This window comes from Carcharodon carcharias, chromosome 3, assembly GCF_017639515.1.
Source record: "Carcharodon carcharias isolate sCarCar2 chromosome 3, sCarCar2.pri, whole genome shotgun sequence".
NCBI lineage: Eukaryota > Metazoa > Chordata > Chondrichthyes > Lamniformes > Lamnidae > Carcharodon > Carcharodon carcharias.
Window position 1 is genome coordinate 107,895,022 of NC_054469.1, and position 21,023 is coordinate 107,916,044.

Sequence of the window (21,023 nt, forward strand, 5' to 3'; positions counted from 1 at the left end):
GTAAGTACAAAGTGATGATCCTGATCACTATGATGAGATCGTAGCTTATAAGAGCCCTTGCTTACCATAGCAATATTTGCCTTGTGAGAGGCCTGTGTAAAAGGTTCAATTTGCAGCCCTCATGTTTTACTAAACAATAATACCAAATGCTACCAATTGAATCTGGTGTCAAACTTGCACACAGATGATCTTAAAAAGACACGTTTGCATAGGTAATAAAAATTAGATGACAAAATGATCAGGGATCGGCTTGTGCTTGGCAAGCCTGATAGAATCCTTTGAGAAAATGAGAGGTATGCTGGCTGGGAGAAATGAAGTGGTTGTAATGTACATAGACTTTAAGAAAGCCTTTGACAGTATATTATTCAGAGATAATTGGAGAAGAATAAGTGATATGGAATTAGGGGGAGGGTAGAAAATTGGATTGGAACTGGTTAGAAGGAGAAAGAAAAATGTTGGAGTTAAGGGCAATTTCTCAGAAAGGTTGGAAGTGGACAGTAGTCTATCACTATAGACATTAATGATTTCAATAGAAGTCCAGATGGAGTGATATACAAATTTGTAGGTGATACCAAAAGAGGAGGCAGAATAAAAAATTCTAAGGATCAAAGGGAACTGCACATGGATATTGATAGAATGGTAGAATAGCAAGATCCATGCCATAGAAAGGATATTGAGGCAGTAGAAAGGGTACAGCACAGATTCACTAAGAAAATGAGGAAGAGGATTTGATAGCAATATCTGACATTATGAGGGAAAAGGACAAGGAAATGGAAACAGACTGAAATAGAATCAGGCAGGGGAAATGCACTAGGTGAATTGTTCACTTGAGAGCTTGTGCAGTCATGATGGGCCCAATGGCCTACTTCTACGACATAATTAATCCGGGATTCTATGATGGTTTCCAGTGTTTGAGGAAATAGAACAAAGGAGTATAGTCTTAAAATTAAATGTAAGAGATATTGACATAAAGCAGGAGAAATTCTTTATGAAGAGACATTTCCTCAGCTAGAGCAGAGAGAATGTCAACTTTTAAGAATACGTTAGACAAATGACTGAAGGACAAGTGACTGTGTTATACGTAATGAAAACAAGATGGGCACATGGGATTAGGATTACTGTTCGTGTGCGGGATAAACATTAATATGGACACATTGAGCCAAATGGCCTGTATCCATGTTATAATTTCTACATAATTATTTTGTGATGGCCTGTATGTTCTCTGATCATTGTGTGAATGAGGTGGTGCACCTGAGCTTTGAACCACACAGAGGAAGCTTGGCTAAAAAAGGGCCAAAAACATTAACTCTCAATGAATGGAATGTCTGTACGCTAAGTGTGATTTGCTTTACTACTTTTAAGAAAATAGTAATGGACAGCAGGACATAATTTCTAGATATGAGAACACAATCACTTAGGAATGTGAAAAAGCCTTGGAGCCATCACAAATGAGCATAGCCATTTAACAACAGTGCTGGAAGTGTAGAAATTAAATTTATGGCGCTCAAAGGTTGTGTTGAATCCATTTAAAAATATTTTTCCTTATTTTCACAAATGGCCTATAGCAAAGTAGATTGCATTTTTAAATCAAAATGAGTTATTCACTCACCTAATGAATTGGCAGGCCTGTAAACCAATGAGCAATAGCATCCCATCTCACACACCATTGCTAGCTGCCATATATCTAGTTAATATTTAGTCCTTCTCTCTCTTTCTCTTCACATAGGAATATAATGACTCAAATAGAAATGAAACCATGTATGTCCAGTTGCATTAGAAATTTATGCTGAGTGGGTGATCAATCTTGACCTCCTCCTCCACGTGATATCAGGAAATGGCTGATGGTACTGGATGCATACCACAAAGGCTATGGGCCTTGACAGCATCCGGCAATAATATTGAAGACTTGTGCTCCAGAACTAGCTGCGCCCTTAGCCAAGCCTGTTCCAGTACAGATAAACACTGGCACATTTACCAGATAATATGGAAAATTGTCCAGGTATGTTACCTGTTCACAAAAAAGCAGGACAAATCCAATCTGGCCAATTACCACCCACTAATTTACTGTCAATCATCAGCTTCAAGCAACACTGGTTTAGTCAGAACCCGCTCGCTAATGCTCAGTTTGGGTTTTGCCAGGCATACTCAGCTTCAGACCTCACTATAGCTTTCATCCAAACATGGACAAAAGAGCTGAATTTCAGAGATGAGGCGAGAGTGGATGTCCTTGACATTAAGGCAGCAATTGACCAAGTGCGGTGTCAAGGAACCCTGGTAAAATTGAAGTCGAAGGGAATCAGGGGGGACACTCTCCACCAGCTGGAGCCATATCTGATATAAAATGAAGATTGTTGTGGTTGTTGCAGGCTAATCATATCAGGCCCAGGGTGTTGCGGCAAGAGTTTCTTGGGTCAGTGTACTAGGCCAAACCATTTTCAGCTGCTTCATCAATGACCTTCCCTCCATTATTAGGTCAGAAAGTGGGGTTGTTTGCTGAGGATTTTGCAGTGTTGTTCAGCACCATTCGCAATCTATCAGATACTGAAGCCGTCTGTGCCTGCATGCAGCAAGAACTGGACAACTTTCAGGCTTGAGCTAATATGTGGCAAATAACATTCACACCACACAAGGTTTAGGCAATGACCATCTCCAACAAGGACAAATATAGCTTGACTTTCAATGGCATTACCACCATTGAATTCCCCACTATCAACGTTCTGGGGGTTATCCTTGACCAGAAAATTAACAACCACATAAATACTGTGGGAACAAGAACTTCAGAGGCTGGGAATTCTGCGGCAAGTAACTCACACCTCTGGACTCTCCAAAACCTGCCTATCATCTTTTAGACACAGGAGTGTGATGAGGTACTCTCCACTTGCCTCAATGAGTTTAACTCCAATGATGCTCAAGAAGCTTAGCACCATTACATAAGAACATAAGAACTAGGAGGAGGAGTAGGCAATTCAGCCCCTCGAGCCTGCCCCACCATTCAATACAATCATGGCTGATCTCATTTCGGCCTCACCTCCAATTTCCCACCCTCTCCCCATAACCTTTCAACCCATTACTAATTAAAAATCTGTCTGTCTCCTCCTTAAATTTATTCAGCATCCCGGCATCCATTGTACTCTGAGGTAGTGAATTCCACAGATTCACGATCCTTTGAGAAAGGCAATTCCTCCTCATGTCTGACTTAAATCTACCACTCCTTAGCCTAAAACTATGGCCTCTCATTCTAGAATGTCCCACAAGAGGAAACATCTGCTCCATGTCTACTTTATCTGTCCCCTTTAGCATCTTATATACCTCAATTAGATCTCCTGTCATCCTTCTAAACTCTAGCGAGTATCAGCCTAAACTGCTCAATCTCTCCTCAGAAGACAAGCCCCGTAACTCTGGAACCAATCTAGTGAACCTCTTCTGAACCACCACCAATACAACTACATCCTTCCTCAAGTAAGGGGACTAAAACTGTGCACAGTTCTCAAAGTGCAGTCTCACCAATGCTTTGTACAGTTGCAACAACACTTCCCTATTTTATACTCTATTCCTTTCGCAATAAATGGCAAAATTCCATTTGCCTTCCTTATTACCTGCTGTACCTGCATACTAGCTTTCAGCAATTCATGCACGAGGACACCCAGATCTCTCTGCACTGAAGCATTCTGAAGTTTCTCTCCATTTAAATAATAAGTCACCTTTTTATTCTTCCAACCAAAATGGATAACCTCACAGTTATCCACGTTAAACTCCATCTGCCAAATTTTGGCCCATTCATCTGACCTGTCCATATCCATTTGTAAATTTCTCATTTCTTCATTGCAACTTACTTTCCCATCTATTTTGGTGTCATCTGCAAATTTAGCTATAGTACCTTCTATCCATGAATCCAAGTCATTAATATAGATTGTAAATAGTTGGGGCTCAAGGACTGAACCCTGCGGCACCCCACTAGTTACAGCTTGCCATCCAGGAAAGGATTAATTTATCCTGACTCTGCTTTCTGTTGATTAGCCAATCCTCTATCCAAGCTAATATATTACCCTTAACTCCATGTGATCTTACCTTGTGTATTAATCTTTTGTGCAGCACCTTATCAAAGGCCTCCTGGAAGTCCAGATATACCACATCTATAGGTTCTCCATTAGTTACTTTGCTTGTCACATCTTCAAAGAACTCTAGCAAATTAATCAAACATGATTTACTCTTCATAAAACCATATTGACTCTGATAGATTGCATTTTGACTTTCCAAATGCCCCATTAGTATTTCCTTAATAATGGATTCCAACAATTTCCCAATGACAGACGATAAACTAGTTGGTCTATAGTTTCCTTCTTTCTGCCTCCCCTCCTTTTTGAATAAGGGCGTTATATTAGCATTTTTCCAATCCACTGGGACCTTTCCAGAATCCAGGGAATTTTGGAATATTATAACTAACACATCCACTATCTCCGCTGCCACTTCCCTTAAGACCATGTAGACCATCAGGTCCTGGGGACTTGTCACCCTTTAATCCCAATAGTTTGCTCAGCACTTTTTCTTTAGTGATGGTGATTGTTCTAATTTCCTCCTCTATACCCTCTGCACTACCTGTTACTACTGGGGTGGTACTGGTGTCCTCCACCATGAAAACTGAGGAAAAATATTGATTAAGTGTCTCTGCCATTTCTGCGTTCCCCACTATTAATTCCCCAGTCTCGTCCTCCAAGGAACCAACATTCACTTTAGCTACTCTCTTTGCTTTTAGAAGCTTTTGCCATCAATTTTTACATTTTGTGCTAGTTTTCTTTCACAATTTATCTTTGCTTTTCTTATTTTTTTTTTAGTAACCCTTTGTTGATCTTTAAAAGTTTCCCAATCTTCCAGCCTGCCACTGACCTTTGCAATTTTGTATGCGTTAGTTTTTGCCTTTATGTTATCTTTAACTTCCTTGCTTAGCCATGGATGCTTTTTCCCCCTCTTACCACTTTTTTCCTTTTTGGAATATATTTTACTTGGGAGGAATTGAATATCTCCTTAAATAGCTGCCACTGTTCATCAACTGTCCTACCTTGTAGTCTTCCTGCCCAGTCCACTAGGGCCAAACCTGCCCTAATGCCTATATAGTTACCTTCATTTAACTCTAGAACACTAGGGATTCAAGTTTCTTGCTCTCAAACTAGACTTGAAATTCTAGCATGCTATGATCACTCTTCGCCAGAGGATCCTTTACTATGAGATCATTGATTAAGCCCAACTCATTGCACAGAACCAACTCCAGAATAGCCTGCTCCCTGGTTGGTTTCACAACATTTGCTCCAAGAAACAATCTCTAATACAGTCTATGAACTCTCCCTCAAGGCTACCCTTGCCAATTTGATTAGTCCAGTCTATACGCATATTAAAATCACCCATGATTATTGCCATGCCTTTCTTACATGCTCCCAGTATTTCCTGGCTTATATTGTGCCCCACTGCTGAACTATTGTTTGGGGACCTAGAGATTACTCCCACCAGAGACTTCTTTCCCCTACTATTTCTTATGTCTACCCAGACTGACTCTACGCCTTGCTCTCCAGTGTGTATATTATTCCTCACTATAGCACTGATCTCTTCCTTTACTAACAAAGCTATACCACTTCCTTTTCCTTCCTGCCTTTCCTTCCGAAACACTGAGTACCCTTGGATATTCAACTCCCAAACCTAATCTTCCCGTAACCTCAGTAATCGCCACCAACTCACACTTATTTATCTCCATTTATGCTGTTAACTCATTAGTTTTATTCCGAATGCCACATAGGTTCAGATACAAAGCCTTTAAGTTTGCCCTATTGTCAATTTTCCCTACTCTTATATGATTCTTTGGTGCAATATGGCGTTCACACATTCTGTCCCTGCCTTTCACTTTTTGGTAACAATCAGCCTTGTCACTAACCTGCACTCTTACCCTCTCCTTAAACTTTGATTTTTTTATATTTCCATGCAACTGAACCCTCCCCCTAACTATTTAGTTTAAAACCCTATCTACAACCCTAATTATGTGATTCGCCAGGACACTGGTCCCAGCATGGTTCAAATGGAGCCCGTCCAAACAGAATAGCTCCCTCTTTCCCCAATGTCCCAATGTCAATGTCCAATGTGCCAATGTCCCATGAATTCGAACTCATTTCTCCCAAGCCATACTTTGAGCCATGCATTTACCTCTTTAATCTTATTGAGCCTCCACCAATTAGATCATGGCTCAGGTAGTAATCTGGAGATTTTTAGTTCTGCTTTATAATTTAGCCACTAGCTGCTCATATTCCCTCAGCAGAACCTCTTTCCTCATTCTACCTATATTGTTGGTACCTACGTGGACCACGACAACTGGATCAATAGGATAAAGCAGCTCGCTTGATAGATTCCAATCTAGCACTTCAAACATTACTCCCTCCACAACTGGTGCAGAGTGGCAGCAGCGTGTGCGAACTTCTTTGACAGCCCCTTCATTGTGGTGGCCTGCTGTATCCTATAAACCTGGCACTCATGAGGGCATAACACTTTCCACTAGACCTTTGATAAGCACCTCAGAAGGAAGAGATGGAGGAGAAGGAAATGAGTGGAGGCATCTGAATATCTTTCCTCCAATCGGGCTTTCAAACTCCAGATCCCATTGAAAAAAATCCACAGATTGCTATCGATCCAAACTCCCCCACTTTTCCAAAACCCTTTTATAAACAATCTCACTTGATGCATAGCCAAACTTCTGAAATAAAAGGCACGGTAAAGTAAACAGTCCACACCAACTTTCTGCAGCAATATTAAATAATGTATACAGTTTGCAACTCTTCACCTTTTGTAGACTTCCTAAGTGTCTATGTTGTTAGTGTCTTGCTTGTCCTGGTGTTGCTATGCTGTGCAACCCCAGTGACTGCAGCCTGGAAAGCTACTAACTTTCACCAGAGGATGCTGCAGGGTGCTTTGCAGGATGACCTTGCACAGCTTTAGGTATTAGCAGCCTGGATTTGGACTGTACCATGTCAGCATGGGTGGCAGCAGTCTGGGCTGACTGGCTGAGAGGCAGCGGCAAGGGAACTCATGGAGTGGCAGTGGTGTGAGTGCGGATGCTGTCACCCTGAGAGATAAAAGTAGGTTGGTGCAACATGGAACCACTTTCACTCTTTGGGCAGTGCTTCAGCAATTCTATTAATCTACTGGAATAAGCTTGCTGAAATGATGTGAGGCCCTGCTAGCAGCTTGGAGCACTGGTATCTAAAGTTATGATGGCAACAGTCTGAGCCTGCCAGGCAGCATGTTGCATGGCAGCAAGCATGGATCACATTTTTATTCATTCACAGGATGTGGGCTTCGCTGGCTGGGCCAGTATTTATTGCTCATCCCTAGCTGCCCATGAGAAGGTGGTGGTAAGTTGCCTTCTTGAATTGCTGCTGTCCATGTGGTGTAGGTACACCCACAGTGCTGTTAGAAAGGGAGTTCCAGGATTTTGACCCAGCAATAGTGAGGGAACGGTGACATATTTCCAAGTCAGGATGGTGAGTGACTTAGAGGGCAACCTCCAGGTGGTGATGTTCCCATCTATCTGCTGTCCTTGTCCTTCTAGATGGTAGTGGTCACGGGTTTGGAAAATGCTGTCAAAGGAGCATGGGTGAATACCTGCAGTGCATCTTGTAGATGGTACACACTGCTGCTACTGTGCATCAGTGGTGGAGGGAGTGAATGTTTGTGGATTTGCTGCCAATCAAGTGGGTGCTTTGTCCTGGACAGTGTCAAGCTTCTTGAGTGTTGTGGGAGCTGCACTCATCCAGGCAAGTAGGGAGTATTCCATCACACTTTTGACATGTGCCTTGTAGACAGGCTTTGGGAAGTCAGGAGGTGAGTTACTTCTTACAGGATTCCTAACCTCTGACCTGCTCTTGAAGCCACAGTATTTATATGGCTAGTCCACTTCAGTTTCTGGTCAATGGTAAGACCCAGGATGTTGATAGTGGGGGATTCAGTGATGGTAATGTCACTGAATGTCAAGGGGCGATGGTTAGATTCTCTCTTGTTGGAATTGGCCATTGCCTGGCACTTGTGTGGCACGAATGTTACTTGCCACTTGTCAGCCCAAGCCTCGATATTGTCCAGATCTTGCTGCATTTGGACATGGATAGCTTCATTATCTGAGGAGTCATGTGCAATCATCAGTGAACATCCCCACGTCTAACCTTATGATGAAAGGAGGGATGAAGCAGATGAAGATGGTTGGGCCAAGGACACTTCCCTAAGGAGCTCCTGCAGTGATGTCCTGGAACTGAGGTGACTGACCTGCAACAACCACAACCATTTTCCTTTGTGCTAGGTATGACTCCAACCAGTGGAGAGTTTTCCCCCTGCTTCCCATTGATTCTACTTTTGCTTGGGCTCCTTGATGCCACACTCCGTCAAATGTGGGCTTGATGTCAAGGGCAGTTACTCTTACTCGGCTCAGGGGCTCTGCTCTTTTGTCCATGTTTGAACCAAAGCTGTAATGAAGTCAGGAACTGAGTGGCCCTGGCCTGCGGAACCCAAACTGGGCATCAGTGGGCAGGTTATTGCTAAGCAAATGCCACTTAATAGCACTGTTGATGACCCCTTCCATTACTTTACTGATGGTCGAGAGTAGACTGATGGGGTGGAAATTGGCTGGGTTGGATTTGTTCTGCTTTTTGTGTCGAGGACATACCTGGGCAATTTTCCACATTGCCAGGTAGATGCCAGTGTTGTGGCTGTACTGGAACAGCTTGGCTAAGTGTGTGGCAATTTCTGGAGCACAAATCTTCAGTACTATTGCCGGAATATTGTCAGGGCCCATTGTCAGGGCCCATATTGCAGTTTCCAGTTCCTTCAGCCATTTCTTGATATCATGTGGAGTGAATCAAATTGGCAGAAAACTGGCACCTCTGATGCTGGGGACCTCCAGAGGAGGCTGAAATGGATCATCCACTTGGCACTTCTGGATGAAGATTGTAGCAAATGCTTCAGTCTCATCTTTTGCACTGGATGGGGATATTTGTGGAACCTCCCCCTCCAGCAAGTTGTTTAATTTTCCATCACCATTCACTACTGAATGTGGCAGGACTGCAGAGCATAATCCATTGATTATGGGATTGCTTAACTCTGTCTATCACTTGCTGCTTATGCTGTTTGACATGCAAGTAGTCCTGCATTATATCTTCACCAGGTTGACACCTCATTTTTAGGTATGCCTGGTGGTGCTCCTGACATGCCCTCCTGCACTCTTCATTGAACCAGGGTTGATCCCCTGGTGGGGGATATGCCAGGCCATGAGGTTACAGATTGTGTTTGAGTACAATCCTCCTGCTGCTGATGGCCCACAGCATCTCTGTTGAAATCCATTCCATTTAGCACGGTGGTAGTGCCACACAACATGATGGAGGGTATCCTCAATGTGAATGTGGGACTTCATCTCCACAACGACTGTGAGGTGGTCACTCCTACTGATACTTTCATGGACAGATGCATCTGTGGCAGGCAGGTCGGTGAGGATGAGGTCAAATATGTTTTTCCCTCTTATATAAAAGCAAAATACTGTGGATGCTGGAAATCTGAAACAAAAATAAAAATAGCTGGAAAAACTCAGCAGGTCTGACAGCATCTGCGGAGAGGAATACAGTTAGTGTTTCGAGTCCATATGACTCTTCATCAGAACTGAGGAAATATAGAAATGAGATTAAATATAAGCTGGTTAAGGAGGGTGGGACATGTAGAGCTGGACAGAGGGGCAGTGATAGGTGGAGGCAAAGAAGAGATTGCCAAAGATGTTGTAGACAAAAGGACAAAGAGATGTTGACGGTGGTGATATTAGCTAAGAAACGTGTTAATGCTGACATTAAGGGTGGAAAGCAGGACGAGCACGATACAGATAGCTCTAGTGGGGATGGGGTGGGGGGGGAAGGAAATGAAATAGGCTGAAAGGTGGAGATAAAACAATGGATGGAAATACATTTTAAAATAATGGAAATAGGTGGGAAAAGAAAAATATCTTAAAAATATAAATTATTGGAAAAAGGAGGATCGGAAAGGGGGTGGGGATGGAGGAGAGAGTTCATGATCTGAAGTTATTGAACTCAATTTTCAGCCCGGAAGGCTGTTAAGTGCCCAGTCAGAAGATGAGGCGCTGTTCCTCCAGTTTGCGTTGAGTTTCACTAGAACATTGCAGCAGGCCAAGGACGGACATGTGGGCATGAGAGCAGGGTGGTGTGTTGAAATGGCAAGCAACAGGGAGGTCTGGGTCATGCTTGCAGACAGACCGAAGGTGTTCTGCAAAGCGGTCACCCAATCTGCATTTGGTCTCTCCAATGTAGAGGAGACCGCATTGGGAGCAGCGAATGCAGTAGACTAAATTGAGGGAAGTGCAAGTGAAATGCTGTTTCACCTGAAAGGAGTGTTTGGGCCCTTATGGACCACCATGGACTTATTATCCACCATGGACGTCCAATCCCTCAACACCTCCATCCCCCACCGGGATGGTCTAAGGGCTCTCCGCTTCTTCCTCGAACAGAGGCCCGAACAATCTCCATCCACCACTACTCTCCTCCGTCTGGCTGAACTTGTTCTCTCACTGAACAATTTCTCCTTAAACTCATCTCACTTCCTCCAAATAAAAGGCACATGGGCTCCAATTATGCCTGTCTCTTTATGGGGTATATGGAACATTCCTTGTTCCAGTCCTACTCCAGCCCCCTCCCACAACTCTTTCTTCAGTACATCGATGACAGCTTCACTGCTTCATGCTCTCGTCCGAACCTGGAAAAATTTATTAATTTTGCTTCCAATTTCCACCCCTCCATCATTTTCACATGGTCCATCTGGTGATAGACTGTCCACCAATACTCATTACAAGCCTACCAACTCCCACAGCTACCTTGACTACAGCTCCTCACACCCCGCTTCCTGTAAGGGCTCCATGCCATTCTCCCAGTTCCCTCGTCTCTGTCGCATCTGTTCTGATAATGCCACTTTCCAAATCAGTTCATCTGACATGTCTTCCTTCTTCCTTAACTGAGGTTTTCCACTCATGGTGGTTGACAGTGCCCTCAACCGTGTCCAGCCCATCTCCCACGCATCTGCCTTCATACCTTCCTCTTCCCCCCAGAACCATGATAGGGCCCCCCTTGTTCTCACTTATCACCCCACCAGCCTCCGCATTCAAAGGATCATCCTCCGCCATTTCCACCAACTCCAGCATGATGCCACCTTCAAACACATCTTCCCTTCACCTCCCACCCGGCAGCATTCCGTAGGGATCGTTCCCTCTGGGACACCCTCATCCACTCCTCCATCACCCCCTATACCTCAACTCCCTCCCATGGCACCTTCCCATGCAACCACAGAAGTTGCAACACCTGCCCCTTTACTTCCCCCTTCTTCTCTGTCCAAGGGTCCAAACACTCTTTTCAGGTGAAGCAGCACTAAGCGTATAGCCAGTCAGCATTGCATTTAGCGCTGGGTTGCTCACCACATCATGGAGATGAGCAAGCAACACAAAATTTGCATATTACCTGCATCCCTTTGATTAGGTGCAGGGTAATCGCACATCACAAGCCTTCTGGCAATAACGAGCCTTATACAAATTTTAGCCCTTAAGGGTTTTGCAAAGATTTTTTTTATTTATAAATCCAAGTTGTTATTTTATTTTTCTGTCCCTCCTCTGAAAATGTTAAGTATTTTTTAACCTTGTTAAATCCTAGTTCATATGCAGTCACCTAATGGGGGTGAACACAATGAGAAGAATACTATTGCCCCAAAGAGAATATTCCTTGTTTGTAGATTCCTCCATGGAATCTACAAATTATTACATGATTGACATATTTCTCAGTGTAATTTGTCATTAATGCTACATGATTGCTAGAAATATGTATTTGTAGAGATGCACATTGATTAGCATGAATGCGAATGATTAACTCCAAAACTTTAGAATGGAACTCTATAATGATGTCCTCCACAATGCTCAACTTTTAGTTAAATTATTTTCTTGTTAGAGAGTGGGAATTGCAAGCCTTGCCATGAACATCACTGATGCTACTTGCAATATGAATGAAATGGACAATAACAGATACACACATATTCTCATGAGCATGCAGAGAAATCATTAAATTATCTTGGCCCTGGTTGGCGGGGGTGGGGGAGTTGAATTCATGCGACAGAGGGTTGCATGCCAACTTTCTTGTTTTTTGCAATATTCGGTGGCATATTAGGCTGAATGAATAATCAAATTGAATGAGAATATTGGATGTTAAACTTCATGGTGCAATCTAGATTATTATTCTCAGGCATCAACACAATATACAAGGAGTATTTTTTTTTCAAATTCATGTTCCTAGAGCAGAACATAAAGTTAATGAATTGAAAATTGTGCCAATTACCTGAGTTCCTGATATGTGCTCCCAGCAGCTTAAGCTCTGTACCAGGATGCAAATTTGTAAAATTGCCACTTTAGTTTTGTAGCAAAGGCAGAAATATAAGTCATGCTGAGTTCAGCGGAATTGTGTTTAGAGGGAATACAGTCATAATCCTGAGAAAAAAGACAACTGAATGCTAGAAATTTGAAATGAAATCATAAGATGCTAGAAATGCATTATAGATCAATGGACACCTGAAAGAAAATGATAGAATGACACTGCAAGTGTGACACTGCACTGAAACAAGCAGAGTTAAACAGGAGAAGCCCCCTATTTGGGGGTTGGGAAAGAGAAATCATATCAGATCCAATAATCAAAGACTGAAGAAAGCAGTTCAAAACCTTTAAAAAGTAACAGCTAATTATTGTTTTCAGCAAAATGTAAAATCCTGGAAACAGGATCGTGTTTGTTCTGTTAAATCTGTGTAAGTTGCTGCGCAGAGTAACTCTGGTGATCAATGCAACCAAAGTTGTATAGATGTTAGATCTGCTAAAACAGATATACCAGTTATTAGTGTTGAGAATGTTTTTTAAACAATAGATGAAATGTAGCTTTCATTGTAAAGGTAATATTTTGGGCATTTTTTGTGTGCTTCAAGTTCCTATTTTTCTGACTTCCATTGATTATAGTTCATGATCAGATAAAACAGTTCCCAAAGTTATCATCAAGGCTTCCCCTTTGATTCAGTTCAGTTTCGCAGGTCACCAGAAATTTAACAGAAAGAGGATGTATTAACGTTTCAACACAATCCAAACCCTTTCGTTTACTAAAGGACAACACTGTCAAGTTGCACGAACAAAAGCAACCTAGTTCAGTACCGTTTCCATTATAAGCAGCATATCGAATTGAAATATTGACCCAGCTTTACACACGCAAAACCCAATAATACCATATATAGATAATCAATGCCCTAGTCGGCCATGCTCGGGCGCATGATGCTGATGGTGGTTTATTAACTATGAAGTTTGATCTTCCAGTGTTAGTATTTCTCCTGTATGTGTCAGTGCTGTGGTGTGTAAGTAGGAGGAGATGTTAAACTGATGGGTAGGTGCAGTGTATGTTTATGTGTTTTATCTCTCTCTCTCTTTCCGTGTTTGCCGAGAACCTGGGGCCAAAGCAGGAGTTGGCTCATTTCACTCTCAAATGAAACTAGGTAGTGTTGCATTCTAACAGAGGAACATAATTCACAGTCACCCAGGATCCCTATGGGACAGGATGCCTTCATGGATCCCTTTGGCCGCAAAACTCATTTTCTGCTGTACGAGATATGCATCCTGGCAATAGGTAAGAAACAATAAAACCAGAAGTTATTTGCATTTGATCATCAAAAGAGTTTTGAATTAGGTAAACTAAGCGACAATTCAGAGGTGGGATTCCCTGTCAAAGGCTGAATCCAACACATCTGACTGTGTACCTGGAACTTATGAATATAGATTCATTTACTTGTAACTGGAAAAGTTACAACAACATCGTCTTTTAGGGTAACCCATACTGAGGTATTGCAACTAGTGCATGAGACCAGTCAATAAGAGTAAGAATTTCATGGGCACCCCGTCCCAACAGGTCATATTCATGGCCGGTTGGTTTAAATCGGTGGATTGTTTCTGCTTGTATTGAATAACAGTCCCTGGTTAAGCAGGATGATATAGCACGGAGGCTCCCAGCAGCATCTTTACCACAGCCTGAACCTTTAATATTTTTGGTTAATAGGACAGGAGCTGTAACGACGCTGGCCATTCGGTTGGCCCGAGGGAATACAAAGTGCGGATCTGCCGTTTGTCTTACCTGAAGCTTTAAAATTAAAACTTCCTTCAATCCTTTCAAATCCATTTCGATAAAACCTTTACTAACGACTAAAGATCTTCAAAACGTTCTGAACAAAGTTAATCATTGTAATTTTGGCAGAAATTGCCGATAAGAGTCTCTCATTTGGACTATATTTTTGTAGAGATGTATATGGACCTGGTTATGGAGTCACACAATAAGCTAAGTGGCGAAAGAAAACCGATATTAAATATTGCAAATTGTGAACTTACAGGCAAGTTATTCGCTCTTGCGTCAGCAAGTGCTGCCTAGAATTAGGAAATGGAACTTATTTCACAGTATAGCTCTATACCCCCTACCAGTTGGCAGAGTGACGTTAATCTTACTGAAAATGGAAATATGTTGAGAAATAAAGAGAAGGTGCAGAGCAGATCATATCTTTTTACATTCACTCAGCTAGAGCAGTTGAAGTCTATTAAATAATCACAATTCCAAATTCTCTTTGTTACATAAGTTTGCAATGAATTTTATAAGCAGCATATTTTATGTTTATATTTTAATGTTTATGTCACCACACGCTACCATGGAATACTAGATAAATTAAGTCTCAGTAAGATCTGCGTTCTAGAGATTGGAATATAAGTGTCAAGAAAATGATTAAGAGGGAGATCTGTCAACCGCAATGATTATAGCTTTGTTTTTAAAGTGGCAACTTTAAATAAAACCACAGCGTAAGTGCAGAATTATTAAGTGTGATTTTTGTTTGGCCCTGCCATAAGTGAAAATTCAAAGATGACCAGATATTCTAAAATGTTGCATAACTGTCAAGATCCAGTAATTAAAGGGTGATTGGTGTGATTTATTAATTTTTTTTGTTTTTGAGAAACCAAGATGAATGGGCAAGGCCCAAAATGCAGGCGAACGCCAAACTCAAAAGGAGTGAAAGAGAAGACAAGTAAATGAGGAAGTAATCATGATAGGAGCACAAAAGTTAGAGCCATCAAAGACAAGAGGTGGTATCTGATGTTAGACATGATGTAATTATGGCCCCCAAAAAGGCAAGAAATTGAGTTGGATCCTGAATATGACAGGTTGGAGCCTTCAGTCAAAGATTTTGATTGTTTTGTTGGGAAGGAGCCTCTTCCTATTCGCAGATATGGTCATCAGTGCATCTGGGAGGAGAACTCCTACATTAAGAGTTTCCAATGTTCCATTGCTCAGCAGGATCCCATGTAAGGTCATTGTTGATGGCATGCATGATGTCATACATGAGGCCAACTTGTGGGGGAGGGGGGTATCCCAGCTAGCCAGGATAAATGTAGAACTATGGGGGCAGCTGTGGGAATTTGTGGGGCAAGGGGATAAGGAACCTGGCATGACACTCGCAACCCAGCCAGATACTTTAATTGGATTATCCAGCCTGCTTAGTAGCAAGCACACCATATGCGCCCTTAGTGGCTCCCCACATACACAGACACACACACACACACACACACACACACAAACAGACACACACACACACACACACAGACAGACACACACACAGACAGACAGACACACATATGCACACACACACGCAGAGTCAAAAAAATCCCCAGGGATTAGCAGGTGAATTTTGGGACTTTGCAATTTAAGGCAAATTTTAACTTCATTGTCTAGGTAGTAACCTGGCAGAGCGGGCCACCTATTGATTGTGGACACGCTCAATTTTCAACCCATTAATTTGGCCTAAACCTTGGGCAACTAGAACAATGGGTGGGCAATTAGCTCCACTGGATCACCACCTGGCCAGAAAGATGAAAATTACCCCCAATTTATCACTGTTGTGACATTAGTTTAAATAGGTTCACATATTTCTGAACCTCCAGAAATAAATCTTAGTAACTCCTGTAGCTTAAGCGTTAAATGCTAAAACTGTTTACCTTTTGATACATGATTTAACATTGCACAAACTGTGAAAATTTGACACAACAATATTTTACAGTGGTTTGAAAATGTAAGCTATTTCTGAACAAACTGTAATATGTTAAATGACAAATGTGAAATAATTAAGCAAGTTTAAAATGTTAAAATGCTGCCAACTTGGTGAATTACTGAACATTTTCTTCAATTGGCAAAATATAGCAGGAAGGATATTTCAAATCTCTTCCACTGTTTGTTTCGCTTAACATCCTTCTCTCAGTCTCTTTCTTTAGTTTCAGTCAGTATGTTTACCAATCAACATGCCTAATTTATATGTCAATAAAGGATTGGTCAGCATTTCACTCCACATGCACACTGACCTCAAATGTTCTCCCATGGAAAACATAGAAACATAGAAAATAGGAGCAGGAGTCTATCATTCAACCCTTCGAGCCTGCTTCGCCATTCAATATGATCATGGCTGATGCTCTATCTCAACGTCATTTTCCTGCTCTCCCCAAATCCCTTGATGCCTTTAGAGTCCAGAAATCTTATCTATTTCCTTCTTAAGTATATTGAGTGACTTGGCCTCCACAGCCTTCTGTGGTAGAGAATTCCACAGGTTCACCACCCTCTGAGTGAAGAAATTTCTCCTCATCTCAGTTCTAAATGGCCTACCCGATATCCTGAGACTGCGACCCCTTTTTCTAGACACCCCCGCCAGAGGAAACATTATCCCTACATCCAGTCTGTCCCATCCCTGTCAGAATTTTATATGTTTCAATCAGATCCCTTCTCATTCTTCAAAAGTCCAATGAATACAGGCCTAGTCAGCTCAACGTCTCCTCATATGAAAATCCTGCCGTCCCATGAATCAGTCTGGTGAACCTTTGCTGCACTCACTCTATGGAAAATATATTCTTTCTTAGGTAAGGAGACCAAAACTACACATGATACTCCAGGTGTGGTCTCACCAAGGCCCTGTACAGCTGCAGTAAGACATCTTGCTCCTGTTCTCAAGTCCTTTCACAATGAAGGCCAATATACCATTTGCCTTCTTAACTGCTTGCTGCATTTGCATGCTTCTATCAGTGATTGGTACAAGGCCACCAAGGTCCCTTTGTACAACAACATTTCCCAATCACCGTTTAAGTAATACTCTGGCCTTCTGTCTTTCCTACTGAAGTGGATAACTCCACACTTATCCACATTATACTGCATCTGCCATGTATTTGTCCACTCACTCAATCTGTTTAAATCACCTTGAAGCCTCTTAACACCATCCTCACCACTCAGAAAACTTCAAGATATTACTTTTGGTTCCCTTATCTAAATCAATGATATATATTGTGAATAGCTGGGGCCCAAGCACTGACCCTTGTGCTGACACTAGTCACCGCCTGCCACTCCGAAAAAGACCTTTTCTTTCCTACTCTCAGGGTAAAATTTTCCCCCTGTCGGGGGGGAAGTGCGGGGGTGGGCGTGTGTGGGTGGCCCTTCAATCGGCACCCCGATTGGGGGAGGCACCACCATTTTTAATGGGCGGGCCAATTAAGGCCCACCCAGCGTGATGTCTGCAAGGAAGCCCTTTGCGCTTCCTGTGCGGGCGGTGGGGGGGGGATTCCTAAAATCGGAAGTGCACTCCGATCTCCCTGAGACTGCCTCAGGAAGAACGGTTCCCAAAGTAAAAAAGTTGCTGCAGTGAAAATTTCATTCACCACCCATGTCCCCTCATGTGACAATGTCACTTGAGTTGGGACATGGACATAACGTTAATTAAAAGTGTCTGTTAATTTTTTGATTCAGCAATGAAACCTCATCCTGCCCATGGATGAGCTTTCACGCTTTTTCAGGTGGCTGCCAGCACTCCCAACCTGTCCGCCAACTTTAAGGTTGGATGGGCAGGTCCAGTAATGAGCTTAATTGACTTTTGAATGGCCTCAATAGACCGTTGACAGGTTGGCGGGCACACAGCTGACTCAGCTGTGCCTCCGCCTACCTGAAAATTGAAATAATGCGGGGTGACATCGGGAGTTCCACCTAATGTCATTCCGTGTCATTTTATAAATCAGTGAGTGAGCCCCGCCCCCGCTCGCTGATGGGAAATTTCTTACCTCTGTTTCCTGTCTGCTAACTCTCAATCCATGCCAATATATTACCCCCAATCCCATGTGTTTTAATTTTGTACACTAACCTCTTATGTGGGACTTTATCAAAAGCTTTCTGAAAATCCAAATACACCACATCCAGTAGTTCTCCCTTTTCTATTCTACTAGTTATGTCCTCAAAAAACTGAAGTGGGTTTGTCAAACATGATTTCCCTTTCATAAATCCATGTTGACTTTGTTTAATTCCATTGACATTTTCAAAGCCAAAGATGACCCTAACTCCATCAGTACTTTTATCTTTCATTTTTCTGTAATAATAAATTAATTATGTGAATTTATTTTGAGCATTAGATTTAAAGATTTACCAGTGGAACTTGGGAGAAAGTTCAATAATTCTAGTAGATTACAGGCTGGCAGCAATGTTCAAACTATAAATGACAGTTCAGCCATTTGATATTCCCATTTCTTGGATGGTACTGTAGGCATCGAGGATATGCCTTGATAGTAGCTACAATTAACTCATCTACCATTCATGACACCAGCTCCAGCAGAATCGATTGCCTCAGCAGGATAGGACTCAGTGTTTCACTGCCTCCTGCTGCCTACAATAGCAGTGCCAGCAAGTCATGCAATATACATCAGAATGATAATATTTTCAACATGATTACAGAGAGGAAAGTTAAAAATGGCAGCAGTGTCAGGAAATCTAGCGAATGCAACCTTTGGTCTGTGCCTTCTTACAACCTGAATTAATTCATTTGGAATTTAATATTCAAATGATAAGCCAACAAAAATTTCAACTTCATTTATTTTGGAAACATTCCTAAACAAGCAATACGAATTTTTCATAACAAGCTATACTTTCTTAGTCAGATCCATTATAATTTAATTATTGCAGTCACATCACTTGCATTAACACACTGAGTCTTTTGTTTATGCATCGACTTTCACATGAATGCTGACAGATATTTTGTATACTTGAATATAGTCAATGGAACATTGGATGGAAACCCATTGAACCAAACATAGCCTGAAAAAAACCTCCATGGCATGCTTTTAAAATGGATTAGTGTATCATGGAAGGAGTTTTCCATAATAAATGGAATACAGCGGACATTTCATTTCTACACCCACTGAATGTTCAAAACACAGGCAAAACCCAGCTCTACCTTTTCACCTCCACTCTCGAATGCTCCATTGTAAAATTCTCCACTTCCAAAACCCTCTCCCCACTCACATTTATTGAGCTTTTAGTCACCTCTCCTAATATGTGCTTCTCCAGCTAGGTATCCATTTTTAGCTGAATCCACTTTTGTGAAATGCTTTAGGAAGGTTTTCTATTTTAAATACACTGTATAAATGCAACTTCTTGTTCTCATTACAAAAGACAGATGTCTTTGAGTATTTCAGTACTGTATCAACATTCAGTAGCATGAGATGGTATTATCAAGTAAGATCTCCCATGTTGGGAGTTCCAATATCAGTTGCCAGGGACCACCCTGTGGGTGCAATCATTTCCCAGCATAGAGGGGAACAGAAAATGGAATGGAATGTGATGACTTTTTTGGGCTGTGTCCTAATGTCACATGGTGTCAAGTAATGGTCAAGACTAACATTACAATGGCTTGGGTATAACTTGTTTTTTATCTTCATTTATTCATTCATGGGGTGTGAGCATCTCAGGCAGTGCTAGCCCATCACAAAATACCCTTGAGAAGGTGGTGGTCAACAGACTTCTTGAACTGCTGAAGTGTTGTAGGTATACTCACAGTGCTGTTGTTGTTGCTAGGGAGGGAGTTCCAGAATTTTGACCCAGCAACAGTTAAGGAATGCCAATATAAGCCTGGATTTTCACTGGGTCGGATTGACTTGGGAGCCTTTTAAAATAGCAAGCAGTTGCCGATTCCAGCACTCCCACGTCATTTCTGGGCTGTCTAATTTTCAGGAATGCCTTTAAAGGATATGGGCTGGTTCCAGTTATAAGCCTACATCCAGCACTCCTGACCTGGGGGGCTCCATTGCATGAATAGCATGTTCTACTCCCCTGCAATTTTCATGAAGTTGGAAAGGTTTTTTAGGGGTCATGCTTCACAGCCCCTTGAGGAGTCATGATCTCCAGTCTGCATGAGGGGACTTTTTAAAAGGTTAATTCAAAAGGTCCCCCTTTAATAGGCCACAACTGGCATGCAAAGATTAAATTGGTCCCATTGTACGGCCTGCTTAAGAAGACCAGAAATGGAGTTGGCAAGCCCCAGACCAGGATGCCCCCCTGAAAGTGAGGCGATTGTTGAGATCTTTGGCCTCGTTGGTCCATTTTGACCCCAAGAAGGAATTAATTTTAACATGTTATGCATCCCCTTATGGAATTGGGACTGTCCTTTCACATCAGATGGCGGATTGCTCTGAGTGACCCATTGGTTATACATCTCGCACACTCCGTGTCGCAGAGCGACAATATTCACAGATTAAAAAGGAGGGCTTATCTATTGTGTTTGGCATCCGGAAGTTTCAGCGATATCTCCAAGGTCGCCATTTCCATATTATATCTGGCCACAAGCCAGATTATTTTGGGATTATTTGGGGAAGATAAAGCGATGCCACCTATCGCATTGGGTCGCATCCAGAAATGGACACTAATATTAGCCACCTGCGAATGCACTTTTGTTCACTGTTCCTATAATCAAATCACACATGCCGACGCACTAAGCCACCTTCCCCTGCCAGCTAATAATGGGGAGTCTCCGATTCCCCAGGAACTGGCCTTAGTGCTAAATTTTCTGAATTCCTCCCTTGTTCAGACCAGACAAATCTGTGAGTGGTC

At 42.2% G+C, this 21,023-nt stretch overlaps 1 protein-coding gene across 1 annotated transcript in view; it reads left to right on the forward strand.

Moving 5' to 3' along the window:
• Positions 1–13,608: 13,608 nt before the first annotated feature.
• The window catches only part of hepacam2 (HEPACAM family member 2), a 168,094-nt gene continuing 160,679 nt past the window's right edge, over positions 13,609–21,023 (forward strand). Inside the window, exon 1 of the mRNA XM_041185017.1 lies at positions 13,609–13,712. Coding sequence (XP_041040951.1) covers positions 13,634–13,712 — 79 coding nt within the window. The 5' untranslated portion in view covers positions 13,609–13,633. The remainder of the gene's footprint in view (positions 13,713–21,023) is intronic.